This window comes from Cynara cardunculus (genome assembly GCF_001531365.2).
Source record: "Cynara cardunculus var. scolymus isolate 2C chromosome LG 3, CcrdV1, whole genome shotgun sequence".
Classification (NCBI taxonomy): Eukaryota; Viridiplantae; Streptophyta; class Magnoliopsida; order Asterales; family Asteraceae; genus Cynara; species Cynara cardunculus.
In genome coordinates, this window is record NC_037530.1 from 114,235 (window position 1) to 138,742 (window position 24,508).

General features: G+C 34.8%; 1 protein-coding gene and 1 long non-coding RNA gene across 5 annotated transcripts; one reads left to right on the forward strand and one right to left on the reverse strand.

The window, feature by feature from the left end:
- Nucleotides 1-14,486, reverse strand: LOC112508681 (MAG2-interacting protein 2). Of its 4 annotated transcripts, none has more exons than XM_025113373.1 (12): nt 14,286-14,486; nt 14,134-14,182; nt 12,564-12,737; nt 11,832-12,033; nt 11,475-11,698; nt 9,357-10,296; nt 8,014-8,972; nt 6,517-6,599; nt 5,307-5,666; nt 3,904-5,140; nt 3,489-3,754; nt 1-2,703 (listed from the first exon to the last, which is right to left on the reverse strand). In XM_025113373.1, the coding sequence occupies exons 1-12, from the start codon at nt 14,388-14,390 to the stop codon at nt 55-57; spliced, it is 7,248 nt and encodes a 2,415-aa protein (XP_024969141.1). In that variant the 5' UTR covers nt 14,391-14,486; the 3' UTR covers nt 1-54. The 4 variants fall into 4 exon arrangements, with proteins under 4 accessions (XP_024969141.1, XP_024969140.1, XP_024969143.1 ...); XM_025113372.1 differs by having other exon boundaries at nt 11,832-12,063; XM_025113375.1 differs by lacking the exon at nt 11,832-12,033 and having other exon boundaries at nt 11,475-11,714.
- A 7,705-nt stretch (nt 14,487-22,191) lies between these two features.
- Nucleotides 22,192-22,763, forward strand: LOC112508495. Its single transcript, XR_003068771.1, has 3 exons — nt 22,192-22,335; nt 22,532-22,572; nt 22,706-22,763. It is a non-coding gene; the product is annotated as an uncharacterized LOC112508495 (long non-coding RNA).
- The last annotated feature ends 1,745 nt before the right edge of the window (nt 22,764-24,508 follow it).

Genomic DNA, 24,508 nt, shown 5'->3' on the forward strand with positions numbered 1-24,508 from the left:
CAAACAAATCATATCTACATAAAATAAAAGATGATATCAAATTTCATTAGCACATTACCTTTTAACATCATTTGGCGACAGCAACGCAAGTGCAGATTTGATCAAACTTTCCAACCTGCTACTCAATCCCGCAACCGTATTTACGATCGGTTCACACTCCTTCAATTTGAAGTCGTCGGCTTGTAAAATGTTAAGCTGCTTTTCTAAGTACTTCCTAAGACTAGCTTCCGCTACATTGATCAAACCGAGAGAAGAGGTTGTGTGCATGATTTTTGTAACAACTAATCCGGCTAACACCACTTGGTTGGCCTTCACAAGCTCTGATAGATAACAAGGCAACAGAACCGTTTTGAAAACCGACCAAATGTCTTTCTTATCGTCACCGTTTCTGTGCTGGAGCCTCGAGAAATGAGCTTCTTGGCAATCACGAGACAAGCTTCCGACCATATAGTTTAGATACAAGAAGGTGTTTCCGTATGAAGGTTTGGTGATGATGGTGGATATCAATCCAGAGAACAACAAAGAAACAAACAGCTCGTGGTCGTTTAAAACCGGGCCCAGTATATTTCCTTGCTTCAGTTTGTCCTCAACAGCACCTAAACACTCCAATTGTATATTCTCGTACGGAAGTAAAAGGGCGATCTTAAGAGTTATGAAGCAATCTACCTCAAGTAACGATTGGGTCAAGTTGCGAGTAGCATCCTCGTTCAATAATATCCCATTTCCTTTTGGACCAGATTGGTCGACGATTTTCAGCATGTCGTTGAATTCCGATAACGATGCTAGCTTCTTGAATATCTCTTCCCAACACTCGTGCAATACATGAACCGAAGGGGTATTATCGACATTTCTCGTTTCTTTCTTGACCGATTCTTCTTCCTGGAAGTTTTCCCATCCTTCATCCCAATCATCGTTGCCCCATTCAGATCCAGGAGTATTAGGTATTTGTTCCGAGTCTTTCATCTCCTCTACCGCACTCGTGGTAGCAAAAAACCCTTCCCACTCTCCTAATACGGCTATCAAAGCATCGATATGGGATCGTGAAACAGCATTATCAGATAGCTTTAAGAAACAAGAAGTTGCGGAATCAACAGTAGAAAGGTCGTTGGGAGTTATCTCGAGGTTTGGGGAGATGGTTGATAATAGCTGTGATGATTTAAGGGCAATCAAGGTATGTGTGAATCTGTTAGACGCATCGGTTACCCTCTGCGCTTCATGATTGGCTGCATCTTCGCTGCTTGAACTTACACTTCCCAAATTATCCCACCCATCCCACGGTACGACATTGACTTTAAGCTCGGTAGAGAAGGAGGTCGAATTCGTACCCAATCCCGTTATAAATTGCATAAGTTCCAGCATATGAACTCGAATGTTACTCGAGATCTCCAAGTTGTCAGAAAACCTGGCCAGTCGATCCCAAACCGTACTCCTAACCTTCTTCAGATCCTCGAGATCACCATCCAAGTCACTCAAACTTGATAAGACACGATATAGATACTGGTGGTCAAGAGCGCCACCGGCCAAATCCCGCAAGATAGTTTCCAAGATTCTTATATAAAGATGGGGGAGGTCCATGATATTTTCGTAATGCCGTCTAATCTCACCAGATAAAGATGGATCGGGAGAAAAATGTGAAATGGCTTCGTAATACACATACGCTATTGCCTTGAATCGACAACCTGAAAAAATCATCGATCTGCAGAAATTGAGAATTTCAGTGTACACATCACCCACAAGGCCAAAGTTGATATAAGCGAAAATAGACGCCCATCCCTCGGTCGTCGAGATCTTTCCGTCCTTCACCAATTTGACAAAAGCTTCAAGGCAGATCATCACACAGGCAGGAGAGAACTTCCCTTCTAGATCATTCGATGATACAAATTTCTGCAAATCGTCGATCAATCTGAGCCAGAAATTTAAGAGCATAAGCAGGCCATCGTTCCATTTCAAATCGTAGGAAAGACTATCGAAACTATCATTCAGAGATGGAGTTATCTTGAAAAACTTCTTCAATATCCCCATTACAGAAGCACCAGGATAAGCAATGAGTCTGATATGCTTTTTGCATCTATCGTAGGTAAGCTCTAATTCACTGATGAAGGACTGAAGGGCTTCAGGGCTCTGAAAATGGATTTCTGATTTAGCTTTACTCTCGAGAGCTGTTAATGAACTAGATACATAATATCCATACACATACGGCCACGGTACGAGACCCTCGGGAACCGTATCTCGGAAGATCCCAGTTAGGGTCTTCATCATTTCTGCCAGTGGTTCAACGTTATTTTCATTTACGTGAGCGTACACCTCGTTGGTAACACGTTCCAGGTTTGGACCACATAAACCAGCAATATTTTTGAAGTTCAGATCCTCAATGAAAGAAAGTTTACTACATTCTTGCTCCATAATCTTGTAAAAACTATCTAGCTCATCGATGCTTAAATGTTCTGGATCTGCGCCAATAACAGCCAACAACCCTTTCTTTTCTTCAACCCTTGCAAAACAAGTGGAGAGCAGCTCATATATGTAAGCAAGGCGTTCTTTATTCCGCCCATCAATTTTAGGGTACACAGATAAGGAGATCGTTTTGAAGACGTCCTTGGCACAATCGAGTATTTTGCTTTCAAATTCTGAAATTTCAGACTTGATATCATCAATGGTCCAAATCTCGGAAAGAAGGGTTGAACAAAGGAATTTCAACAACACCTGAATGTGAAGGACATGAGGGTGAAAACATTCTTTAACGACATAATTTGCATCAAGTGCCTATTTTATATATATATATATATATATATAGAGAGAGAGAGAGAGAGAGAGAGAGAAGGTTAGTGAAAACCCCCCAAAAAATGAAAAACTGATGAACACCCTAATAACCGTTCACCTCTATGGTATGCACATGTAATTGAAGATGTTTCCTGGTTCTATGCACGTGTGCATGTTATGCACATGTGTATACTGAAAAATTACTTATAAATTACTTGTAAGCACATGTGCATATCGTACAGATGAACGGTTACTAGAGTGTTCCTCAGTTTTCGTTTTTTAGGGTTTTCCCCTCAACTTGACCCTATATATAGATAGGGGCAGGTTCAAATGAGAACGCTAACTATTTAAGAAAACAAGAAAAAGGTCGTCAATGTACAAAATCTTATATGATTCACATACAAAATCATACATGATTCACACACACACACACACACACACACACATATATATATATATATATATATTCAAGTACAAAATCATACATGATTCACACACACACACACACACACACACACACACACATATATATATATATATAGATTCACGTACAAAATCATACAAGCTCAAAAGTCGTTCGCTTCTATTTTTGACGATAATGTAAAATCACATGTGATTTTGTACATTAACGACCTTTTTCTTGTTTTCTTAAATAGTTAGTGTTCCTCTCTCTCTCTCTCTCTCTCAATATATATATATATATATATATAGCGGAGATATTTGCATACCTTGGTTTGATCTAAGCCATAGTCCGAAGCTAATTTCAAAACATCTTTCAGGATTCTCTTTTTCTCTGTTTTTACCGACTCGACAAAGGAGAAAATTACACTCTCCATATAGTCGAGGTCTCCAGAGAGAAAACGTGCTGTTTCAATACCAGGAATGATTTGCTCAATTGCTCTCGTATGATCAGCCACTCGCTTTTGTTCCTCTAATTTCACTTTCCATTCTCTCCAAAATGAGGACTGTGCTTGGTCAATTTTGTTGCGTTCATCTACGTTCAAAATAGTGACATCAAAAATGGCGAACTGACAGATCATAAACAGTTCACTTGCAGCATAAATATGCAGATTTTTTAGTAAAAGATAAGTTTCAAGAACATATAAGAATATGCATTGTAATATATCAATATTTCAGAGTTACCTGAACTTAGTGAAGTGTATTTCTGTTGGAACTTTCGTAGCAGCAATTCTCTCCTTTGAGCAGGACCCTCACACTCAGCACCTGAGTTGTGCAGCAGACTATAAATCATTCCAAGATTCATCATGCTACATATTTCATTGTAGTCTACCCTTGATCGCACTTGTTCTTCTATTATTTGTACACCATAGAAGGCATCATTAAGATTTAGTAAGAACGAGCACCCTAGAATGTCTTCCTCTTCTGTAACAGGTGGTTCCATAATTGATTTTGCAAGAGAGGCAATCAGATTGTCCCTAGGAGAGAAGTTATTTCTTGCCAACCACGATAAAATAATTGCCATTGCTTGCGTTCCAACACTCATGTGCAGCCTCCCAGAAACCGATCCAGCAACAAACTTTTTACCATTTTCCTCTGCTTCACCCAGTTCAAGTAACCATGGAAGGCGTAAACCCACAAAGACCAAAATTTTACCATTTTCTCTGAGCAGAGAATCGTAATCAGAATCCTTTTCTGAAGATAGGAAGTTCGCTACATCAGAGAGCCTCTTTTTTATGGTACTGAAATACGCTTTTTGTTCTACATTAAGATTTGCATTGATCTGGCCTGATGAATCGATTAGGTCAACTATATCATGAGTATTGTGCATTGGATCGGGGGTGAAGGAACCATTTCCTGATAATTCTGGAACATCTTTTCCGGTCAGCATAGACAATTTTTCACATTGGCTTAGCATATCTAGATCTTTCCATGCATGTAAAAGCTCGCCGATTGAATCCTTATCGCAATGACTCAAAGAAAAACCTAGAAGTTGCTTCCGAGAGCTAATATCCATGTTTTCAAGGGCAGGACCTCTTGCCAGTGCAGCACACAAATCCCAAACAGGACCATGCCCCTTCTTTGCCATAATAAGACATAGATCAAAAGCAAGTCGAAGATCTCCAGCAACTGCTGCTTCTCTTGCAATAGCCTCTTGAACGGCTGATATCTCATCCTGAGACTTGAGTCCTAGAAGCTTGGCTATTTCAATAAGTTCATCAACATTAAGATAAGCCCCACCTTGACTGGTGATGGCCAATTTGATGATTTCCATTGGGTCCTTGATTTGCCTAAATTGCATTGGCAGAATGTTCACCCCCAATCGTGGGAGTTTAACTGTAAGTGCATCAATAATATCTGCCTCTAGCATAACATTTCTACTGCTTGGAAGAATATTCAGACATTCCTTAGCTTTCCGGATCTGAAACAAGTTCCAAAAGCTTGATTAATTTTAAAGCTACAGGAAACCACACATAAGTTCGAAGAAGCAACAATTGTATCAGTATCATCATGCATAATAGAACCATAGAAGACAATAACCATGATTTTCCCACAATAGCAAAATAATGTGGCAAGTGTTTACTTACTTCTGAGCAAGATAGACTCGAAGCTGAGAAAAAATACTCTCTTGCTGCCAGAATGATGATATTTTCAGCCTTCTCAGTTGGCAAAACCAGCGAACCAGAGCCTTTCAGATAGTTTCGAGCAAGTGAGAATTTCCCAGCTTTTAGCAGTCCCCGGCAGAACTCCATCAACATGTATTCTAAATCCACAAAAGAAAATGCCTTTTCTTGCAGGGACTGAAAATCTCGCCACATATTTGCCCAGTCATTATCCGTTCGACCAGGTTGTCGGCGGATAAACTTTGAAAGTATAAGACGAAGAATTTGTTTCACGCTCTTGCTATCCGATTGTGCCTCAAGGAAGAAAGCAATTGGCTTCGGGACCTGAACATATAAAAGTAACGTCATAAATGAAACTCTCCACCATGCATTTTCACTATGGCTTGCAACTAGCTCACATCCAGTTTATGCATTTCTAGCTCATTCTTATGATCCATCAGATGATACCTCATGAAAAGGTAAATTTACACACAGAACACTTGACAGAGAGTTTCGAGAGGAAGGCTCTAAAATGTTCTCCATTCATCCCATGAAAATTGCAGTGCTTTGACTTGGAGCGTAGCTTAAGGATATTGTTTGACTGAAGGGAAAATAAAGTAGTCTTGTGGACCCAATCAATACCATAAATCTGTTTATAAAATGATAATTTCAACATAAAAACTTATCGAAAAAGGAAATGTTAACATTTGCATTAGGCATCCCAAGACGAGAAGTGTTGCAATTTTCATGGAATGAAGAAAGCATGTACTACCAAAGGGCCATTAGCACTATCTGGGTTACTGCACCCTCCATGAGGCAAGGGGTTCAAACCTCCCCAAAGGTGAAGAGGGTGCATGAGTATTTGCCATATATATACTAAAAAAAGCATATACCGGTAATCACAAATAAACTAACTTAAAAAGAATCCCTTAACTATATGTAAGGACAAAATGAAAACTAGCAAGAATTACAAGTAGACCAACAAGGTGTCAGCTGATTGAGAACATCATGATTTAAAACGAGATTCTCGAGAACGCATGCAATACTCAATGTGAATGAAGATAAATCAATAAAGAGGTCACGTGATGGTAACAGTACAACTGCCACATGTCAGGCCATCATGAGTAGAGTACGAAGAGAACTATGATCTGCCTAAGCTGAAAACTGACAATCGCCATAGAACATAAATGCATACCTGGTACACCATCAAAAGCCTTCCAGCCTCAACATGACCTTCTGCAAGTTTAAGTCGCTTTTTGAGGTCTTCTACTTCAGAACCTGTCCAAATGAAATATTGTTAACTAGTTCAAGAATGCACATTGAGGAACAAAGAATATGTATAAACCAGTAGCACATGAAGTCAAAGATTCAGGGAAAATTTCATCAACCACAAAAAACCTTGATTGTCAAAAACCAGCAACAGATAGATACAAGATTGTGTCTGGTCTAGACAGTCGAGGCCTCAATGAAACGGTGGGACAGATTGATATAAGGTAAGAAAGATACATTAATACATTAATCAGATTCTTGCAATGACCAAGTCCTCTCTGGCATTTCGATCTCTAAATCCCTGTTTGTTTACGAACCACAGAATGGTTCAATCACTTATTCATATATCTTTTTCATTAAGGTGTCTCTCTCCATTGAATGAATCTTGATAGTCTAGTTTGACTCTTAATGAATCATACATACTGGTATTCTTAACTTTTTTTAAAACTCCATCACTCCAAACACTTGTTCCTTCATTTTTATCGAACACCTAAGACTTTTTCCCAGTCAATTGTGGCTCTGCTAAATGCTTTCAATCCATTTGTTTCCATGCCTAGTGTCACAAACTTATTATTCCCTAGGCCCTTGCAGCCTTAACAATTTATTTCCAATTGCACTAAGAAATTCTTGCAAAAGGGAACACTAATAATATGGAGAAGTAGAGAACACTCAAAGAACAAGAGGGGAACACTTGATAGTTTATTGCTTTATGTTTCTCAACTCCCAACTTGGTGATTACATATGAGAAGCTCTCCCCTTTTATAGGGAGCTCCACCATTCCATGGAATAATGAAGACCAATGAAGCTTCTAGGTTCTTCTACACTACTCAAGGTTGATGGAACTTCTACATGTCACACGAGTAGTCTACTACAGCATGGAGAACACTATATTATTCTAAAGAATTTATTAGATGATATCTTCTAGGCAAGCCTCTCAGAACATACTTGGTGTCAAACTCGAAGAACCCGTTTCCAAACTCGAAGAACCTGGGTCATGACTCCAAAGTTTTGCCATCTTTGGGTCAGGTTTACACAGGCTGACACAAAACCTCATAATTGCAGCAACCCAACTGCAAGAACAGAGCTTGCCAATTACAAAAGCAACAAATGCTTCCCTTATAATCTAGTCTTGTTAACGTTATAATAACCAACTTCAGCAATATAGGAGTGGAAGATTTCATTTTCGTATTACTTATATGTTCACATTGGTCCATCATGAATATCTATTATCAACAGAATGAGTAGGTTCAGAGTTGTAAGCAGGTAGCTCTTCTGCAAATTTAAGCATTCAATCTACTACAGCAAACCCAACAAGCAGAAAGAAAACAAATTCAACAAAGAGATTGCTAATGTAAAAAAACAACGATGAGGGGTTTTCATTTGTTAGCTATCCTATGATAAGTCCATGTATGAAAACGCATACCATGCAAATGTGGAAGTTTAGACAATATTGAGGCCATGGTACTCCACTTATCAGTAGCAGTAAGCAAATACAAACACTGAAGAGCACCGTCTACTGCTTCTGCCTCATTTCTGAAAAAGTTGCTTCCACCAAACTCCTTGCACCCCTCTTCAATAACAATCAAGCAGACCTCGATCTTATTCTCCGTAGCAACTTCTTTCATCCATTTAACCAAAAATGAATCAGCCGGTACATCAGCCACTTCATCCCTACAAGGAAGGGCCACAATGCCAATTTTTTTCTGCATAAATGGTACTGCTCTATCTTGTAATCTTTTTATAACATTTTCCTCATTGAACCCCTTAAGCATCAACTTGAACTTTTCATAGTCAGATAACTGTTCCCAGGTAGTTAGGCTCATGCTAAAATTCATATCATGATCATCCCCAGCAGAGTAAACAAGATGGTGCAAATACAAAATAAGCTCGTGGAACTGTTGCAATTCTTTTATACCCTTGCGGCAAGCAAAGTCAACCAAAGATAAGCAGTTGTCTAGCTGCCCACTTAGGGTGTCCATATCTCTAGCTCTATGTTTGTACCAGATAGATAGTTCATCAGTAGATGGCCATGTAAATCCCATTAACCGCTTCACAATTGGTTCAGTTCTGACCTGAATGCGACTCTCATGATTCTCTGGGAGTGTTTTGATGAAACTTACCATCCTTTCACATTCAACCCAGTCTTCTTCTCTTAGAGCAGTAACCTGAGGAGGAGAACATCCAGGAAGCAGCTGTCCATATGTCTGTATGGGGACTGTCTCAGGGATAGCAGCTAAAACTTCAAGCATGCAAGGAGATACTGAATAAGGATGGCGCTTGAAAAGAAGATTTAAAGCTCCAATTTTCCCACTTTCCGCAAGTGCATAAGCCGCTTCATTGATGGGCAATGATCGAAATTTGCTGTAATCCTGCGCAGAAAACCTGAAAGAGGCTAAGTCAAAGTGTTCTAGTCAGGTGAGTTTGGTAAATATATTCGTGTTGGCAATCAAAAGGGAAAAGGGAAGAACAATAATGAAGTAAAAACACCAGAATCACATAATACATTCTTGGCAGATGCTAACCGAACCATCAAGGTTAAGCAAATACTCCTTTCAAGAAATTTTATCCAAATTCATAAATGAAGCGACATAGATGTATAAAGAAAAATGGAACATATGGCATCCATTCAAGGAAAATAAAGAACTTGGTTCATTCATGAGAATATAACATAGAGCATAAAATATATGATTATGCACCATATATTATTAAGACGCAATTATGAAAAAAATCACCTTGAATTAAGATATTTCTATATAGCTTTATTACCTTCCCATGTTTATCCCAAGAAATGTCTCCAGCCTGTCTCTGAATTGCAACAGCTTAAGTCTTGCCAAACGGAAATCCCAGCTTGGGCTACCCTCTTCATCTTCCACCTCAGAGAATATGTAATGGTTTGTTAAGCGGAGACCATAAGTAAGTAAAGCCCTCACTGCTTCTTCTGTTGGTGCAACCCTTTCTAAACACTCGGAAAGTACAAAATCTTGATCCTCAATGAGTGAGAGTAACATACTAATTTCATTTACTCCATGTAAAGAATGCAACCACTGTGCTTTAAGCACTTCATTTTTGTCCAACCGATGACGATCAGCCAACTCTAATGCAGCCTGAAACTGGTGACTGCTAATTAAAATATCATACAGTTCCTCAACGGATCTTTTTGAAAATGACATCAAGCTCCATTGCAACTTAGCAGAGTCAAACTGCTTATATTTTTCCATGGTAACTGGCTCAAAGAGAAGTAAATCCGATGGTTGAAAATTCTTTTCAGATGATCTGGTTTCTAGAATAAATATGCATCCTGGCAACTTTGGTACTCGTTCTAAAATAGGCAAAGAGTATAGACAATCATTCTCCAATACCTTAACACCGCTGTGGATGTCAATCATAGAGATGTTGCCACTCCTAGTAGCAATGACAAGGATATGGTCAGTCCACCAAGTAAAATCTACTATATTGCTCAGATCCTTTTTTTGTTTGAAATAAACTGCTGAAAGCAAGCGTTCTTCATCCAGCTTATAGATGACCAAGCATCCTCTCAAATCCAATGTAGCAACAAATTCTCCTTGTGGTGAGAATAGAACCTTTGGAGATGATATTTGATCTGCATAACCTTTTGTTCTAGCATAGAGACCTTCAAACTCAGCAGAAGCCAGTTGCAGTAAGCCTGATTGTCTACACCATTGCCAAAGAGAAATACTGTAAGGTCCTGGAAGAAATGGAAAAAATGAGCAATTCATTAATATGTGGAGAACCTCTTCCTTACTTAATGAATGGTTGTTTAAAAGAGCATCTAACATCTGATTTATGGGTAAAATATAGCATCCTTAATTTCATGGCAAATGATACTCTGTAAATTCCCTCTTCTTGGTTCTGTATGGTAGAAAAGATAGGGTATTTAAGACCTAAAAGCCAGATTGGATAACAGACCACTGTGTCAACTGTCAACGACAAATCTAAGACACACCGTAGGTTAATTTGACCAAATCAGGTTTAGAACTAGTATCATCATTGTTTTCAGACAGTAGTGCATGTTCATGCTTCAGAATTTCTGAAGGTTGCTTATACTTTATGGAACAAGTAAAATGAAACCAAGAAACCACCATTTTATCATTTCAGTTTACAAAAATCATTCCTCGAGTATCTGGCAACTTGCAGGCTCACCCCTCAATATTTTCAACTAATGATGATGGTACCTCAAAACAAAAATCATCACCCAAATGGGTCATTCCGCTCATTTTCCGTGATCAAGACCCGTTAAATGGGTCATGTCACACACGTATGAAAAGAGTTCTTTTACAATTGCCACGCCATAATGAACTAATTTGTTTTCCCTTCACAGCATGCACACGGCATCTATGCATGCACGCAACACACGTTGATCCGTGTGAGTATTGAAGATGTGCTTTGTGAAGTACATCTTTTGAGGGCTGGAAAATTAACAAAAAGACTCCAGAGAAGAGATTGAAATACAACAATTAAATGGAAGGATGACAGGGATGTGTGGTTAAGAGGTGGAGGTGGCGATGGCGGTAATGTGGTGATGACGAAAATTAAGATGTGTTGAAGAAGAAGAAGAAGAAGAAGAAGATGCATGGAAAAGAAATGCCTGTTATACCCCCCCATTTAGTATGGTCTTATGCCTTGCATGGGACTACATCTAATATATTAACTTTAAATTGATATGAATGGAGGGGTCTATCCGGGGAATGTTTTACGTTTGAGAAGCTACCAGTGCTCAGATATTAATAAGATCCCAAAACCTGTAACTTGACAACTGCTTAAGGAACGATTTTTGTGATTCACTCAATCAGTTGTAAATAAGAGTAGTCTATTTCCTGTAGAACACGAAACTAAAAATAAATCAAGACAAGTTCTGAATTTTACCAATGCTAACGCTGGAGGTCGATGTGATGCTAACAGTACTACTAACAACAGCAAGCAACGAGCTATCTGGATGGTAACCACAACAAAAAACATTCTGAGGGAATTGCTTCTGTAACAATGACCCAACGTTTGAGCTGCTCATTGTGGAGATGGAGGCACTTGGGTCCTGACTAATCTCAATATCATGAACCGAACCATCTGATGCAAGTATGCTAAAGGTACACCTGTGAAGATTGTTCACTTCAAGAATTTCAAAATAATAATAACGCTAATAATTTAATTAATAAAGGATGCAAGTGACTGAACATAGCTGGTAAATTTAATTAGCTTGGGGATGGTCAGAGCTATAGTACTTACAAGCAAGACTTTGTCATATCCTTATCATCATGAATAACAAAACTGATAATCGGCAAAGGCACTTTTAAATGCTGCTTTGTAACTCTGGTTATCTCTTCACCGTTTGCTCTTATAAAATAGAGAGTATCTGTATTGTCAAAAACTCCCAAAACACCATGATTCTCTGACCAGGCTCCAAGCATGTACGTGACAGGGTGGCTGCCTAATTTCACAGAGCAAAAATGAGTGATGCCTGATGATGAGAAGAGATAACTCTATCTCAATGGTGGCAATGCAAAGTCAAGCTCTCTCTTATGAAAAAGAAAAGATACACCATTCATGTAAATAAAGGGTATTAGAGATTTAAAGTAAACTACAAGGTAGAAGAACAAATAGAACCCGAAATGACATGTTTCAAACTAATAGTCAAATATGATTTTTTGGACAAAAAAAAAAGGAAAAAAAAAATCATATTTGACTGTTAGTTTGAAGCATATGTGTGTGTTATGTGCACTCTAGAAGCATTACATTCCACGTGTTCGCAATTGCTTCAGTATTTATAAAACAAAAGGAGAGACGGTGCTGTTTCCAACACAAAAGTCATAAAATAAGCTACTAAAAACTCAAATCTCTGCTGCAGGTTGTTCAAGAAGATACTTGTTAATTGAAGACGGTAAACTGGATGCAAGTTTATAGGACAATAGCATGGCATTAGTAGAATGACAAGCATACAGACATGTTTAGAAATCTTACTAGTAAATATCCCACAAGGCTCTTGGTAATTATCATCCCTCTGTAAGATTGTAATCTCATTTCCAACTGCTATACCCACATGTTCGCCACTTGGAGATATAAACATTGATATCCATTTGCTTAACTTCTGTGGATGTCTATTTGTGGTCCATTTTTCTCTAAACTCGCTGAGGCCTTCATGGCACAACAGAAGCAACATAAGGCGTAAGAAGAGAATGATTCTCTATATTTAACCAAATTGAAAGAAGCAGAAGCTTGTCCGTAGTAGATCATATTGAGGAACTCACATCACATGTAACAAAACAAACCTATATGTAAACCATATGTGTAAAAGATAATAAAAAGAGAAAATCCGGCGACCCCACATATCCAAGGTAAGGGACAGTAACTAATCATATTTTTCACATATTAACAGCCTACGATCTTCTAGCTACGAAAGCTATAGAACCGAAGTTTGACTTTACTAATAGAAAGAAATTGTGATACATATCTCGTGATTTAAATGCAATTATGCGAGATCATAATATAGTAATATACTATTATCTCTCTTTACATCCACATTCAAACCAAATAATGGAACACTTAGACTTTCCTCCATCAAGCTACAGTGCCAATACATCTTTAACAAATAAATGAACTCCACTGATCTAAATATAAAGCATTATAACCAAAATGGTAGTAGAGAGACGAATATGCTACTCTTCATGTCCGTCCTGTCCATAATACAATAATATCACAAATATCACATTTCACCATAGTGGCATCACTGGTCTCCAATGAATGGCAAAGTCCGTTTTCTTCCATGTACCTGCTAAGACATAGTGGGAACTGCCACTTGTCCTAACATCTCAGTGCATCATTGACATACTGAAATACATAACATGCATTCCATGTTTACCTACTTTCTGGCATACATTTGGTGGTCCACACACTACAGTAGGGGGATAATGCCAAAGCCACACCCCAAGGCACCTGATATAATGATGCATCAAAGGTAGAAGCACCCCAGCTTCCAAGCAAAAATGCACATGTTAATGGAACCAGCTACAAGCTACAAAAAATATAACCAATTGGCACCACTGACACCTATCAATTCCCTTGAACCAAGTGGTTATTGGTTCGAGCCCTTTCAACGACTAAAGAAACAAAAACAACTCAAAATAGTGAAGTTACTTTGTAAGATTCCTATAGATCCAAAAATGTTCATTTCAAATTGTGTAAATGAACTTGATCCTATATTTCCAACTCCCTCTGTTCTCAACAAAAGCAACACGCTGATTTTTCAAGCCTATTATGTTATGCAAATTTTAGATCAATTCGATTCTATCCAAAGTACTTGATGTCAAGTGGAATGTAGTAAGCAAAACTTTCTCCTTAAGCTTAAAATGCATATCAATTCCTAAGTTAAAATCAACTCCTATGGCATCCAAAGTCAAAGTGCAGCTCGTTTTCCGTAACACATGGAGCAATCAGGATTTCAATTAATACACCGGCAAATCAAATACTACATAATCAGCCAATTTAAATTCCTAAAAGCAATTAAGAAAAAGAGATGAGGATCGAAATGTACCTTGCGTGGAAAGAAACCTGAGGAGACTTCCTTTAGTGCCTTCATTTAGCTAGAATTTCAATCAAAACATCGATTATAATTGCTAAACTGTGAAAATTAAAGCATGATCATGAAGTCATAAATAATGATCGAATAGATAAAGCAAATTGAACCTGATGATGAATAGGAGGGTAATTGGAAGAGTAAGGTCTAGAAGCGTGACGACGAGTCTCGTAGAGAACTTGAGAAACGCTTCTTCCTTGTTCCTGAATCTCCATTGTTAGACGATATGGACAACTTGCTACTGCTACTGCTGCTACTTCTGCTCTACAGAAACAAAATCTGGTGGTTTCCCGCAGGAGATCTCACAAAGAAAAACGCTGTACGGAACACGAAGAGGATTCCATTGAAATACAAAACAAAACCGGGTCGTGCCTTGAGATGAAACCGTTTTGGGTTTTCCCCCTTTCACAGGCCATGAAGTGTCGACCCAAATGCCAAAACTGGGCTCAGACCCGACCCACTGGCCTAACGTGGCCCATCATGCTATACTCCGGTCCGGTTTCAAATCATTTTTTATTTTTTCCATATAAATTTGAGTAACTACGTTTTTAGTCCCTGTGATTTGTTAGAAGTTGCAAATTTTTTCGTTCCTATTCATGTTATTTTTGTTCTTATGATTTATAATTTAATGGATTGGATGTGTTACGAAAGATGGGGTAAAGTCATTATTTTTAAAATTCAATAAGCAACTTAAAGTCACATGTCTAAACGCTATATTTCTTTCCCTAAAATATCTATATTATTGGTATATATTTTAGAGTAAACTCTAATTTTAGTCTTTCAGGTTCAGTAAAAAGTTTGAAAATGATATGACCAAAATTATAGTTTGTTTAAATTTTATAATTTTTTGAATTCGTCATCCTAATCTTATAGAAAGTTGAGATGACATTTTTTAGTCGTAATTTATTTAAAATTGAATAAAAATTACCAATACATGTTATTTTATAATAATTTGTACGGCTAGGCCATATTATTTGTTTTTAGATCATAAGTATTTTTATTAAAGTTCGTCGGTTAGAACCAATTTTAAAATTAGATGTGGAACTATAAATCTAGTCCTTGTCGTTTGTTGTTTGTAACACTCTTGGTCCCTACAGTTTTAAAATTATAGATTCATCATTGCGATGCGAAAAAGAAATGATTGGATTTGATCTCTGGCTTTAACGACCGTAAAAAGGATTCGTTAAGTAAGAGGTATTTCCGATTTCGGTCTCTGTACACTTTTATCTCATTTTCATTTATTAAATAAATAACTATGTAAATTACATATTACAAAGACTAAAATGAAATTTTCTGTAATATATCATGACCTATAGTCAACTCCAATGCCTTCTTAGTCCCCTCAACCCAACGCTGGTCACTTGCTTCGTCCTCGCACCCCAACTGTCGGTCGCCTACTTCGTCCCCTCACCCAACCATCGGTCACCTTCTCTAGAAGAATATGGTTGGAGCACAAAAGCACCACCCAACGACACCAACACTCCAACAGGTTCCACGACGACTCTATCGAAGATGTGGTATGGATTTGGAGAAAGACAAATAACGATGAACCCTCTGTGATGAATCCATCGGACTACACTCCAATCCCCACGTGAGTACCTCTCCCCTGGTCGATCCCTAGTCCTCAGTCCTTATGCTGGTGTGCATTCTTTCTCTTCATCTCCCCATTTGCACCTAGACAACCAGATCTGCAACCTCTAATCCCGCCCCCCTCCTCCCAACTTGCACCTCCTTTGAACAAAATCTAATCTCTTCTCTCTTTCATATATATATATATATTTTTTTTTATGATTTTAGATTAGGGTTTTTGATTTTGATTCAAATTAGGATTTTTGAGTTAGCTAATATTATTTGAGTTTTTAGTTGGATTTTGAGGCTTCAATTTGTGTTTTTGGTTTGATTTAGAAGTTTGGCTTTGGGTTTTTTGTTTAATTTTAAGGTATGGAAATGAGTTTTTTGTTTGATTTTGACTTTTAGTGTGGGATTGTAACGAGGTTTCGGCCGGAGAATATGATCCAAGTTAGTTCACCGTCGACATAGGTTAAGCGGTTGATCGAGAACTTTGAGGGAAATTGGTGGACACATGGCACACTTTAAACTGGTCCAATTAAAGGACTTTTAGTTTAATGCCAAAAAAATTAAAAGAGACGGAAATACTCTCACTTAACAGGTTTTTCTAACGGTTGTTAGAGTCGGAAGCAAATCTGATCTTTTTTGTATACCATAACGACGAATCTTTAATTTTGAAAATGTAGAAATTATAAGTGTTACAAATAGAGACCAAATTTATAGTTTACTCAAAATTATAATTCCAAAGAGTGAATAAAGGGCAAAAAAAAACACACATGGGAATTGGGAAATGTAGTTAAAGTGGTTGGATGCTTAAATTTCATATGAATACGTGGGATATCGCTTACACCCTCGTTTATTTTTCCAAAATCTATATGTCAGAAGATAAAACGTTTATTCCATCGCCACATCAATAATTAAAAAATAAAATCGAAATTACCATTTTAACAAAATAAACCAATAACCTATCAAAAAAGTCATCCAAAGTTTTAATTGTTTGCAAGGGATATTTGACATTTGTTTAATGATTTGGTACATAATAATTAAGAGACTTTTATAGTATAATGTAACATGAAATATAATTGTTTGATAATTATTTAAAATGAAAAATAGGGTGTGAAATGATCAAAGAAGACTCAATATACAAAATCATTCAGATGGTTTAGAACTATTAAGAAACAGATTTTTTTTTTACCAAACAAGATTTATCTCTTAACAATTCAGAGACCAACCCTTAATATAACTATTAAGAAGTAAACTACATAACAAAATATAATTGTTTGAAAGTTAATTCATAAAACAAAAAAATCAATTTTATTCAGATACACTTTACATATTATATGTACACAATATATTAGTTTGAGGCGGCTAAGCTTTTGATTATATAAAAAAATAGTTTTCTCATCTTTAAAAACATCTCTAAAGGTCATATTATTTCAACAATTATGGGAACTTAAAAAAGTTTGCTCCTAGGGTTTAGGGTTTAACTCAACCTTAAAAACCCAAAAACTATTCAAACTAAGATAACTGACATATAGTTGATATAAAATTAGATTAAATTATTATCTAGTGGGTTAAGATTATTTAACGATAACCCAACAAGATAAACTTGATGTCTTTTTATACCATGAATTTAATATGATTCTTAAGTCATTGATTAATATATTTACATTAGATGTTAAATCGATCAATATGTAATTAGATACATTCAAAATTACATTACAATTTCAATCGTGTTTTTATTTTTTATCTGCATTAACCCTCAACTTTCTTTTTTTGAGTTTGTTAGTCTTTTTTGTATATTTATCACTTTGATTTTAGTTCTTTTAAATACAAACAGGTGGCTAAATTGTAAAATAATGTATTAAAATTTCAACTCGGCCAACTTAACACAACCCGCATGGTTTGGGTCGTGAGATATAGTTTTACTTGAGTTGGATTGGTTGATATTTTTTTCAAAACGTAACAACATAAGTTGAGTTATTTAAATGTCTTCAAGCAAACCGATCTAAACCATGTATAACCCTATATATAATGAGAAATTGATAATAAGAAACAATATTTGAATCTTGAAAACGTTAAACAGAAACATAAATCTTTTTTAGTGCTCTGAAAAGTGTGATACTAAATTGTAGGGGTGTCATCTTAAGTTGTCCCATCAGTCTTTTTTTGCCTTCTGTGATTCAAATTATCTAGATCTGGAGGGAGATGAGCGCAAAAAAGCCTCTTCCGGATGTTGATCTATATACATTGAGATTGATGAGACTCGGGAACAGAGGTCATTTCTTTAGCAAACCAAATCGTAAGGGCAGTCTAATGAATTTAAGATGAAGTGATTAATGTTGTTTTTTGACATTTCAGCAACCCATTTTAGTAACATATGAATTTAATCTTAACAACTCATTTTTTACATAATTGAACTGACAACCTAACTGAATTGTTATATATATATATATATATATATATATATATATATATATATGTTCAGATTTAGAGAAAAACTCTATATAAATGAAAAACTGGAAAATCACGAAAAAACAATTAAAAAGAATATATTAATATGGATTCAAATTAAAGAAAAAATTATGAACGTTTTTTTGGTGTAACTTATTTTGCTTGAATTTTGTCTATTTTTCGTCTTTTTGCAAATAAAAATTGGTGGGGGTTGAGGATTTCTAATTAAAAAACAATATTATTAATGACATCTATTAGATCATCTTGTCTAGCGGTTGATAAGATGTTTTTTAGTTTTTCATTAAGGTTCAGGAGAAAACCTAAAATAATTGAAAAACTAAAAAAATACATCTTATCAACCGTTAGATTAAATAATCTAATGAATGTAATTAATTGAGAGGGTATATTATTAATATTTTAATTAAAAAATCGTATCCCCTAATTTTTATAACTGACCGAATAAACCACAAGACTTATACATCTCATTAAACCGGAAACCAACATCCTCCATGTGCTCTTCACCGAACTTGCAATATATGAAAGTTCAATCATATATAAACGTGTGTGTGAGAGAGAGAAAGAGCTAGCGTTCAAATCGATAGATTACTTGACAATTAAAAAAAGTAATTTACAATAAAATTAAATATTTAAGAATCTTTATACTTTCCTTATTAAACTTGTATGCTTTGTTCTATTTCTCTATGTATTTCGGAATCGTTTTAAATATTTTTTAAGTGTTAATTTTTATTGTTTTACTTAAAAAATACATAGATTTTGGATATATTTTATTTTAAAGGACAAGATTTAAAACAAAAATAAAAATGAAACATTCATTTTTGACATAAAACATAGAAATGCATCGAAGAAATTTGACTCTTTTCAACAGTTTTTACATCAAAATAATACAAAATACAATATTTTATATTAAAAATACCTTGAATAAAACCATGCAATGGTTTACATAGCTTAATGATTAAGATTCTTGAATTTTCTGAACAAGGAACGTCCGTGTAATTTCATTTATGTGATCTCTTATACTAATTTAAATGAATTTACCTCAATTAAGCCTCCTGTCTCTAAAAATTAAACTAATACATAAAAAATGATATCTAACCCGTTCCAGTTCCATGAATACGTTGTCGCCCGTACGTAAACGTAGGTATTAGGTAACACCAATGCGCTTGCAAAACACGTGACAGATGATTCCAAAATTGACCACGTTCTATATGGAGGGAATCTATTACCTTTGTAGATCAGAATTCTATTGCTAGGGAGGGACAAAACCTTTTTAATTATCTCAAAAACCAACCTATAATTAAACTAATCAAATATTCCCTTTCCATGACCAATTCCATCCTAAACGACAAAACCATGTTTCTTATATTAATAATTAATAGCACAACTTGTTCAAAAAAGAAAAAAGAATAGTTTAGAATTTGTATCCTCATATTCATTTATCTTGTAAATATATACATACATTTTTACATTTGAAACTTCACAGTAAAACGTTGTGAAGGTAACATTCACAGCAAAAACACTGTGAAGGTTACCTTCACAACATTTTGCTGTGAAGTTTTAAGTATAAAAAAATGGTCTCACGTGAATCCAACTATGTATATATATAAATCATTTATGTGTTAAACAAGTATTACGTACTAATAAATAAAACATTAAATTACACACTTACATGTTCTTTTTGTTAATCATGGGTTTCCGCATCAACTTGTACGCACCTTGATTTAGAAAAATTCTTAGTGGTCTTGCAAGATTTGAATATGTGAGCTCTGAGAAGATTCTCCAAAGTTCTAAAACCAATCAACAATTCAACTAATAATTAGATGAGTGAAACACATGCCCAACATCGTCGCTAACACACCTGTTCGGCTAGATATTGTCCACTTCGTCCATACTAAAATTAAGGTTTTAAAATGCATCTAATAGATGTTGTATCCATTCCCTTATAAAACAACTTTTGTTTCCCTCTACAACCGATGTGGTATCTTTCATACTAGCAAGTTGCATAGAGTGTGCGGGCTCATCTCTCCCACTCCTCCCATCCGTGAAGGTGAGGAGGGAGAAAAAACATAACTCCCCGGTCTCATAGGTTACCTTTCGATCTTCCCCCCCGTGACGCTCCCAAATCGATCGCTATCCTTTTCTTGCTACTAAAATTGACAATGTTGAGGTTAAAAATGAACTAAAGTTAACCACTAAAACGATTAAGTGGGGGACAATAAAACTTGGGATTTACCTGCTATTAAGGGGATGTTGCTTTATTGTTTTAAAATCAAGAATTATGATCATTTCATACTAATACTAATAAATAATAATCAAATAAACAAATAATTTAAGGTTTTAATGTGATCTTGTACTTCTTTTTTAAATAAATTTGTTTGGATAACATAACACTTCAGGTTAACCGTTCAGATATCATTTGTTTTTGTTCGTATTTGAACTCACGTCTGGTAGAGAAGGTATCTAGTTTCTTATAAGTCTACTAGTTATTGTCCACACCTGGAATCACAATTTTGAAACACTTCTAGTACAATAGGTATGCAATTTGTTACAAGATAAAATTAGTTCTGCTCCTCAACCGATGTAGAATCTTACAAATAACTCGATAACCATTGCACATTTTCCAAAATTCAGCTATTTTTACTTTAAAATTAATATAAAGTTAAAAAAAATCATATTTCTTTAACATTATAAAAATGATTTTCGTTTTGCAGCAAATCAAAAATACCATAAAACAAAACAACTGATATATTTTCCTAAAAATTTGTGCATTATTATAAACATAACAGTTACCGGCTGTCAAAATTTATGATGGCTTACACATAACAAAAAACCTAGAGATAAGAATTTAGAAATCATGAAAATAGCGTAATTGTAACAATATATCTTATATAGATAAAAAAAAAATGAGTTACGAAAACTTCTGATAAACTTCAAGTCGTAGGTTATCAATAATTTTCACCATTATTATAAGTTAAATTTGAAATTGTTAGATCAACAAAATGATTGATGTATTAATTTGTCAAAAATTGGTCAGGTCAAGTTGACCTTTTATCACTTATTTAAATATCTAAACAGATAATATATTAAATATTATTAAAAACAATGTTAAACTATTTTTTAATCTAATAATTATAAATATTTGGTACAACTTTCAGAACACTTGTTTGATTTTTAATAAATTTTAAATCTTATCCATTAAAAATAAAATATAAGCAAAACCTAAATGTGTATATAAATAATTAAAATAGCAAAAAGATTATAGTGATGATTCCAAAATACAGAGACAAATGGAATAAAGGCTACAAGCCTAATATGGAAAACATTAAGATTCTTTAAACCTTTAACTTTAACGTAAATTACTCTTTTTCGATTAAAAAGAAATCTGTCATAGATCAATGACTACCGCTACCAACACATGTATCTACAGTTGCAATTTTATGTTTCATTGTTTGTCATGTGTCCCAATTTTTTTTAAGGGTTATGCTTTGATTAATCTTCTATTGTATGAATCAACAATGCGGTAATATTTCATTCATGTAATTCTTTGAAAATCAAAATAAATTTCCGTTTATTTGAGATTTGATTAACGTTAGAGAATATAAAATGTCATCTATACCATTTTTATTAAATATTTATTAAAATCAATGATTTGATGAAATACGTGAGTGATATTATTTCTTATATTTTCTAAATTCGACCGGCTTCTCGCATCTCTCTCTGTATAATAGACAATGCCATCAAGGAGTATTAAAAGGTCTTCAATAAAATAATTAAAAATGGAAAATATGTATATAATGTAGATTCGCATATCTTTTAAGCATGACCATTGATTGTTGAATTTTCAATATATATATAATATTATTTTGGCATCTTCTTCTTTTTGATTGGCTGTAATATATCAATCAAACGTTCGAATGAAGGCCATAATTTTGTCTATAAGATGGACCAAGAACCACCTCCTCAATTATAGAAAGTTACTTCTTGATTAGAGGAGAAACATGACAACCAAGTGCCGTGACAGAGAAATAGACATGGCGTGGTATTGCGTCGGTTCATCAAGTGTAACGTCTGTATACATTCTGCAATCGTCTACAGATGAGCCGAACCAATATCACTCTTGTATGTTTCTTTGTGGAAAAAATATTGTTTCTTTCTTGTTTACAGAAGTGAGCGGTGTGAGCAAATTACTGTTGCATGTCCTTCCGGTGTTCGAAAAGAATAAAGCCTTTCAACACAATCTTTCTCTTGTCATTTATACAGAAATAACTACTTCATGGTTGGACTCATTAATGCATTTGTTTTCTTCTTCTTGTAGATCATCCGACTGATATGTAAGTTTGCAACAAAATAATCCAGGTACGTATGCATAAGATTCAAGGTGGGCATGTTTGCAAGTGTATTTTATCGGGTTTACAATATCTTATGAACAAGTTATTGTATGAAAAATAAAAGGTTTTATGTTGATACATATCTTGGTTGTAAATTACAGGTTTGCTACTGCCTGTACAATGAGTTAGGTGTCTATATAGAAATGGCACTAAGAAGAAGTCAAAATAACCAGCCGTGTAATGTTTGACGAATTCAACTTTGATTTCGAGTTACTTATTTCTTATAAGCAATCAAACTTTATGGTTTGTTAAAAAGTACAAGAGATGAAAATAGTAAAGAGTTGTAAACCACATGGACGAAAATTACAATAAATTATAGTGATAGAAATAGCAATGGTTTGCTAACTACTAGGACGAAAATCACAATTTCTAAAACATACGCACAAAAATCAACCCAACTTACTCATTGGTCCCTTTTAAGAGTGTTTGAGATTGCTTATTTAAAGTGTTCATTAATTTATTTCATTGTGGTACCGGTAATAAATAGTTTTTAATGTTTGGGTTAAAAAAAAATATATATATATATTTATACCGGTTTGATACCTGTGATAATGAGTTTTTGATAAGTTACTCCCTTATAACTTATTAACTTATTATGGTGTGGTACCGGTAATAAGGAGTTTTTAGTGTTTTGATGGAAAAAAAATATTTATCAACTTATTACGTTTTTTGTAATGTCATAAGTGAATTCAAACACTTTTTATAAAAGTGTGGTTTAATACCATAAAAAACAATTATCTTATTTTATTTATAACGAATTGACGACTTTAGAAGGGTAAATAAAAACACCCCTTGGTGATTATTGGCTATTGACTTTGGTACGTTGAACGTTATGTTAATTCAACGTCAATAACAACTCAAATGGATGAGAAAAAAAATTAAATTTACATATAGCATCCACATAGTTCTTATAAATAGCAATATAGACCCTCGAAATTTGATACATTTTATTCTCTTCCTCACAAAAAATGCAAATATAATAAAGATTTATATGACCCGGGGATTGAAATGATATTAGATACTTTGTATCTGTAGTCTTGCAGGTTACCCAAGACTGTAGATATAATTTATGTTAATTCTGTAACTTTAAGTAAGGTATACTTTTCTATATGTTTTGTTAAGCTGTGATAATTTTTTTATTGTGAGCTAAATGAGACATAACTGAAATTAGGAGTGGGACATATGACATCTGCTCTAGCATCAACGATGGTTTAATATTAAGAATTCACTTTAAATAATCATGCCTTTGCAACACTACCAACCATTATCAGAAAGGGTGATAAGAAGGTTCGTAGCTATAGCCCAAGGTCGCCTTAAAGATTGGTATTTGAGTCTTGAAGAATATCGACAAATGCAAACTCAACAATCCCAGTGGGTAACCAACTATGAACATTCTTTTCTAAAAAAAAAATCCTTCATGTGATTGTTCTTATGAAATTTATAAATAGATGGACAAACGAGTGAAATTTCTTGTCACATGAGTAGCAACTTGTATGAATGGTGTAACGATTTTCCGGCTATATACAACATGGACTCAAAATCTAATATAATTAAGTGGCCATTTGACCATTTCTTACGAATCTTAAGCCAATTAATAAGCCAACTCTTGAATTTTGATGTTGTTTGCTAACAACCCCCGACTTTCCGGTCACTTTTTTTTTTTTTGTATAACTTACAAGTTACAACGAGAACAACTAAAAATATAGGTTTAGTTTTCTTTTTGGTATTATTGTCTTGTCTTTCAAAAAACAAAAATATTTTAATTTAAAAAGTTTACTTATTTGATTTAATAATATAATTTTCGTATAAACGAAGTAATTTTTTATTTGATTTAATAATATAATTTTCGTATAAACGAAGTAATTTTTTTAATTTAGGTTTAATAACGAAGTAATTTTTATTTG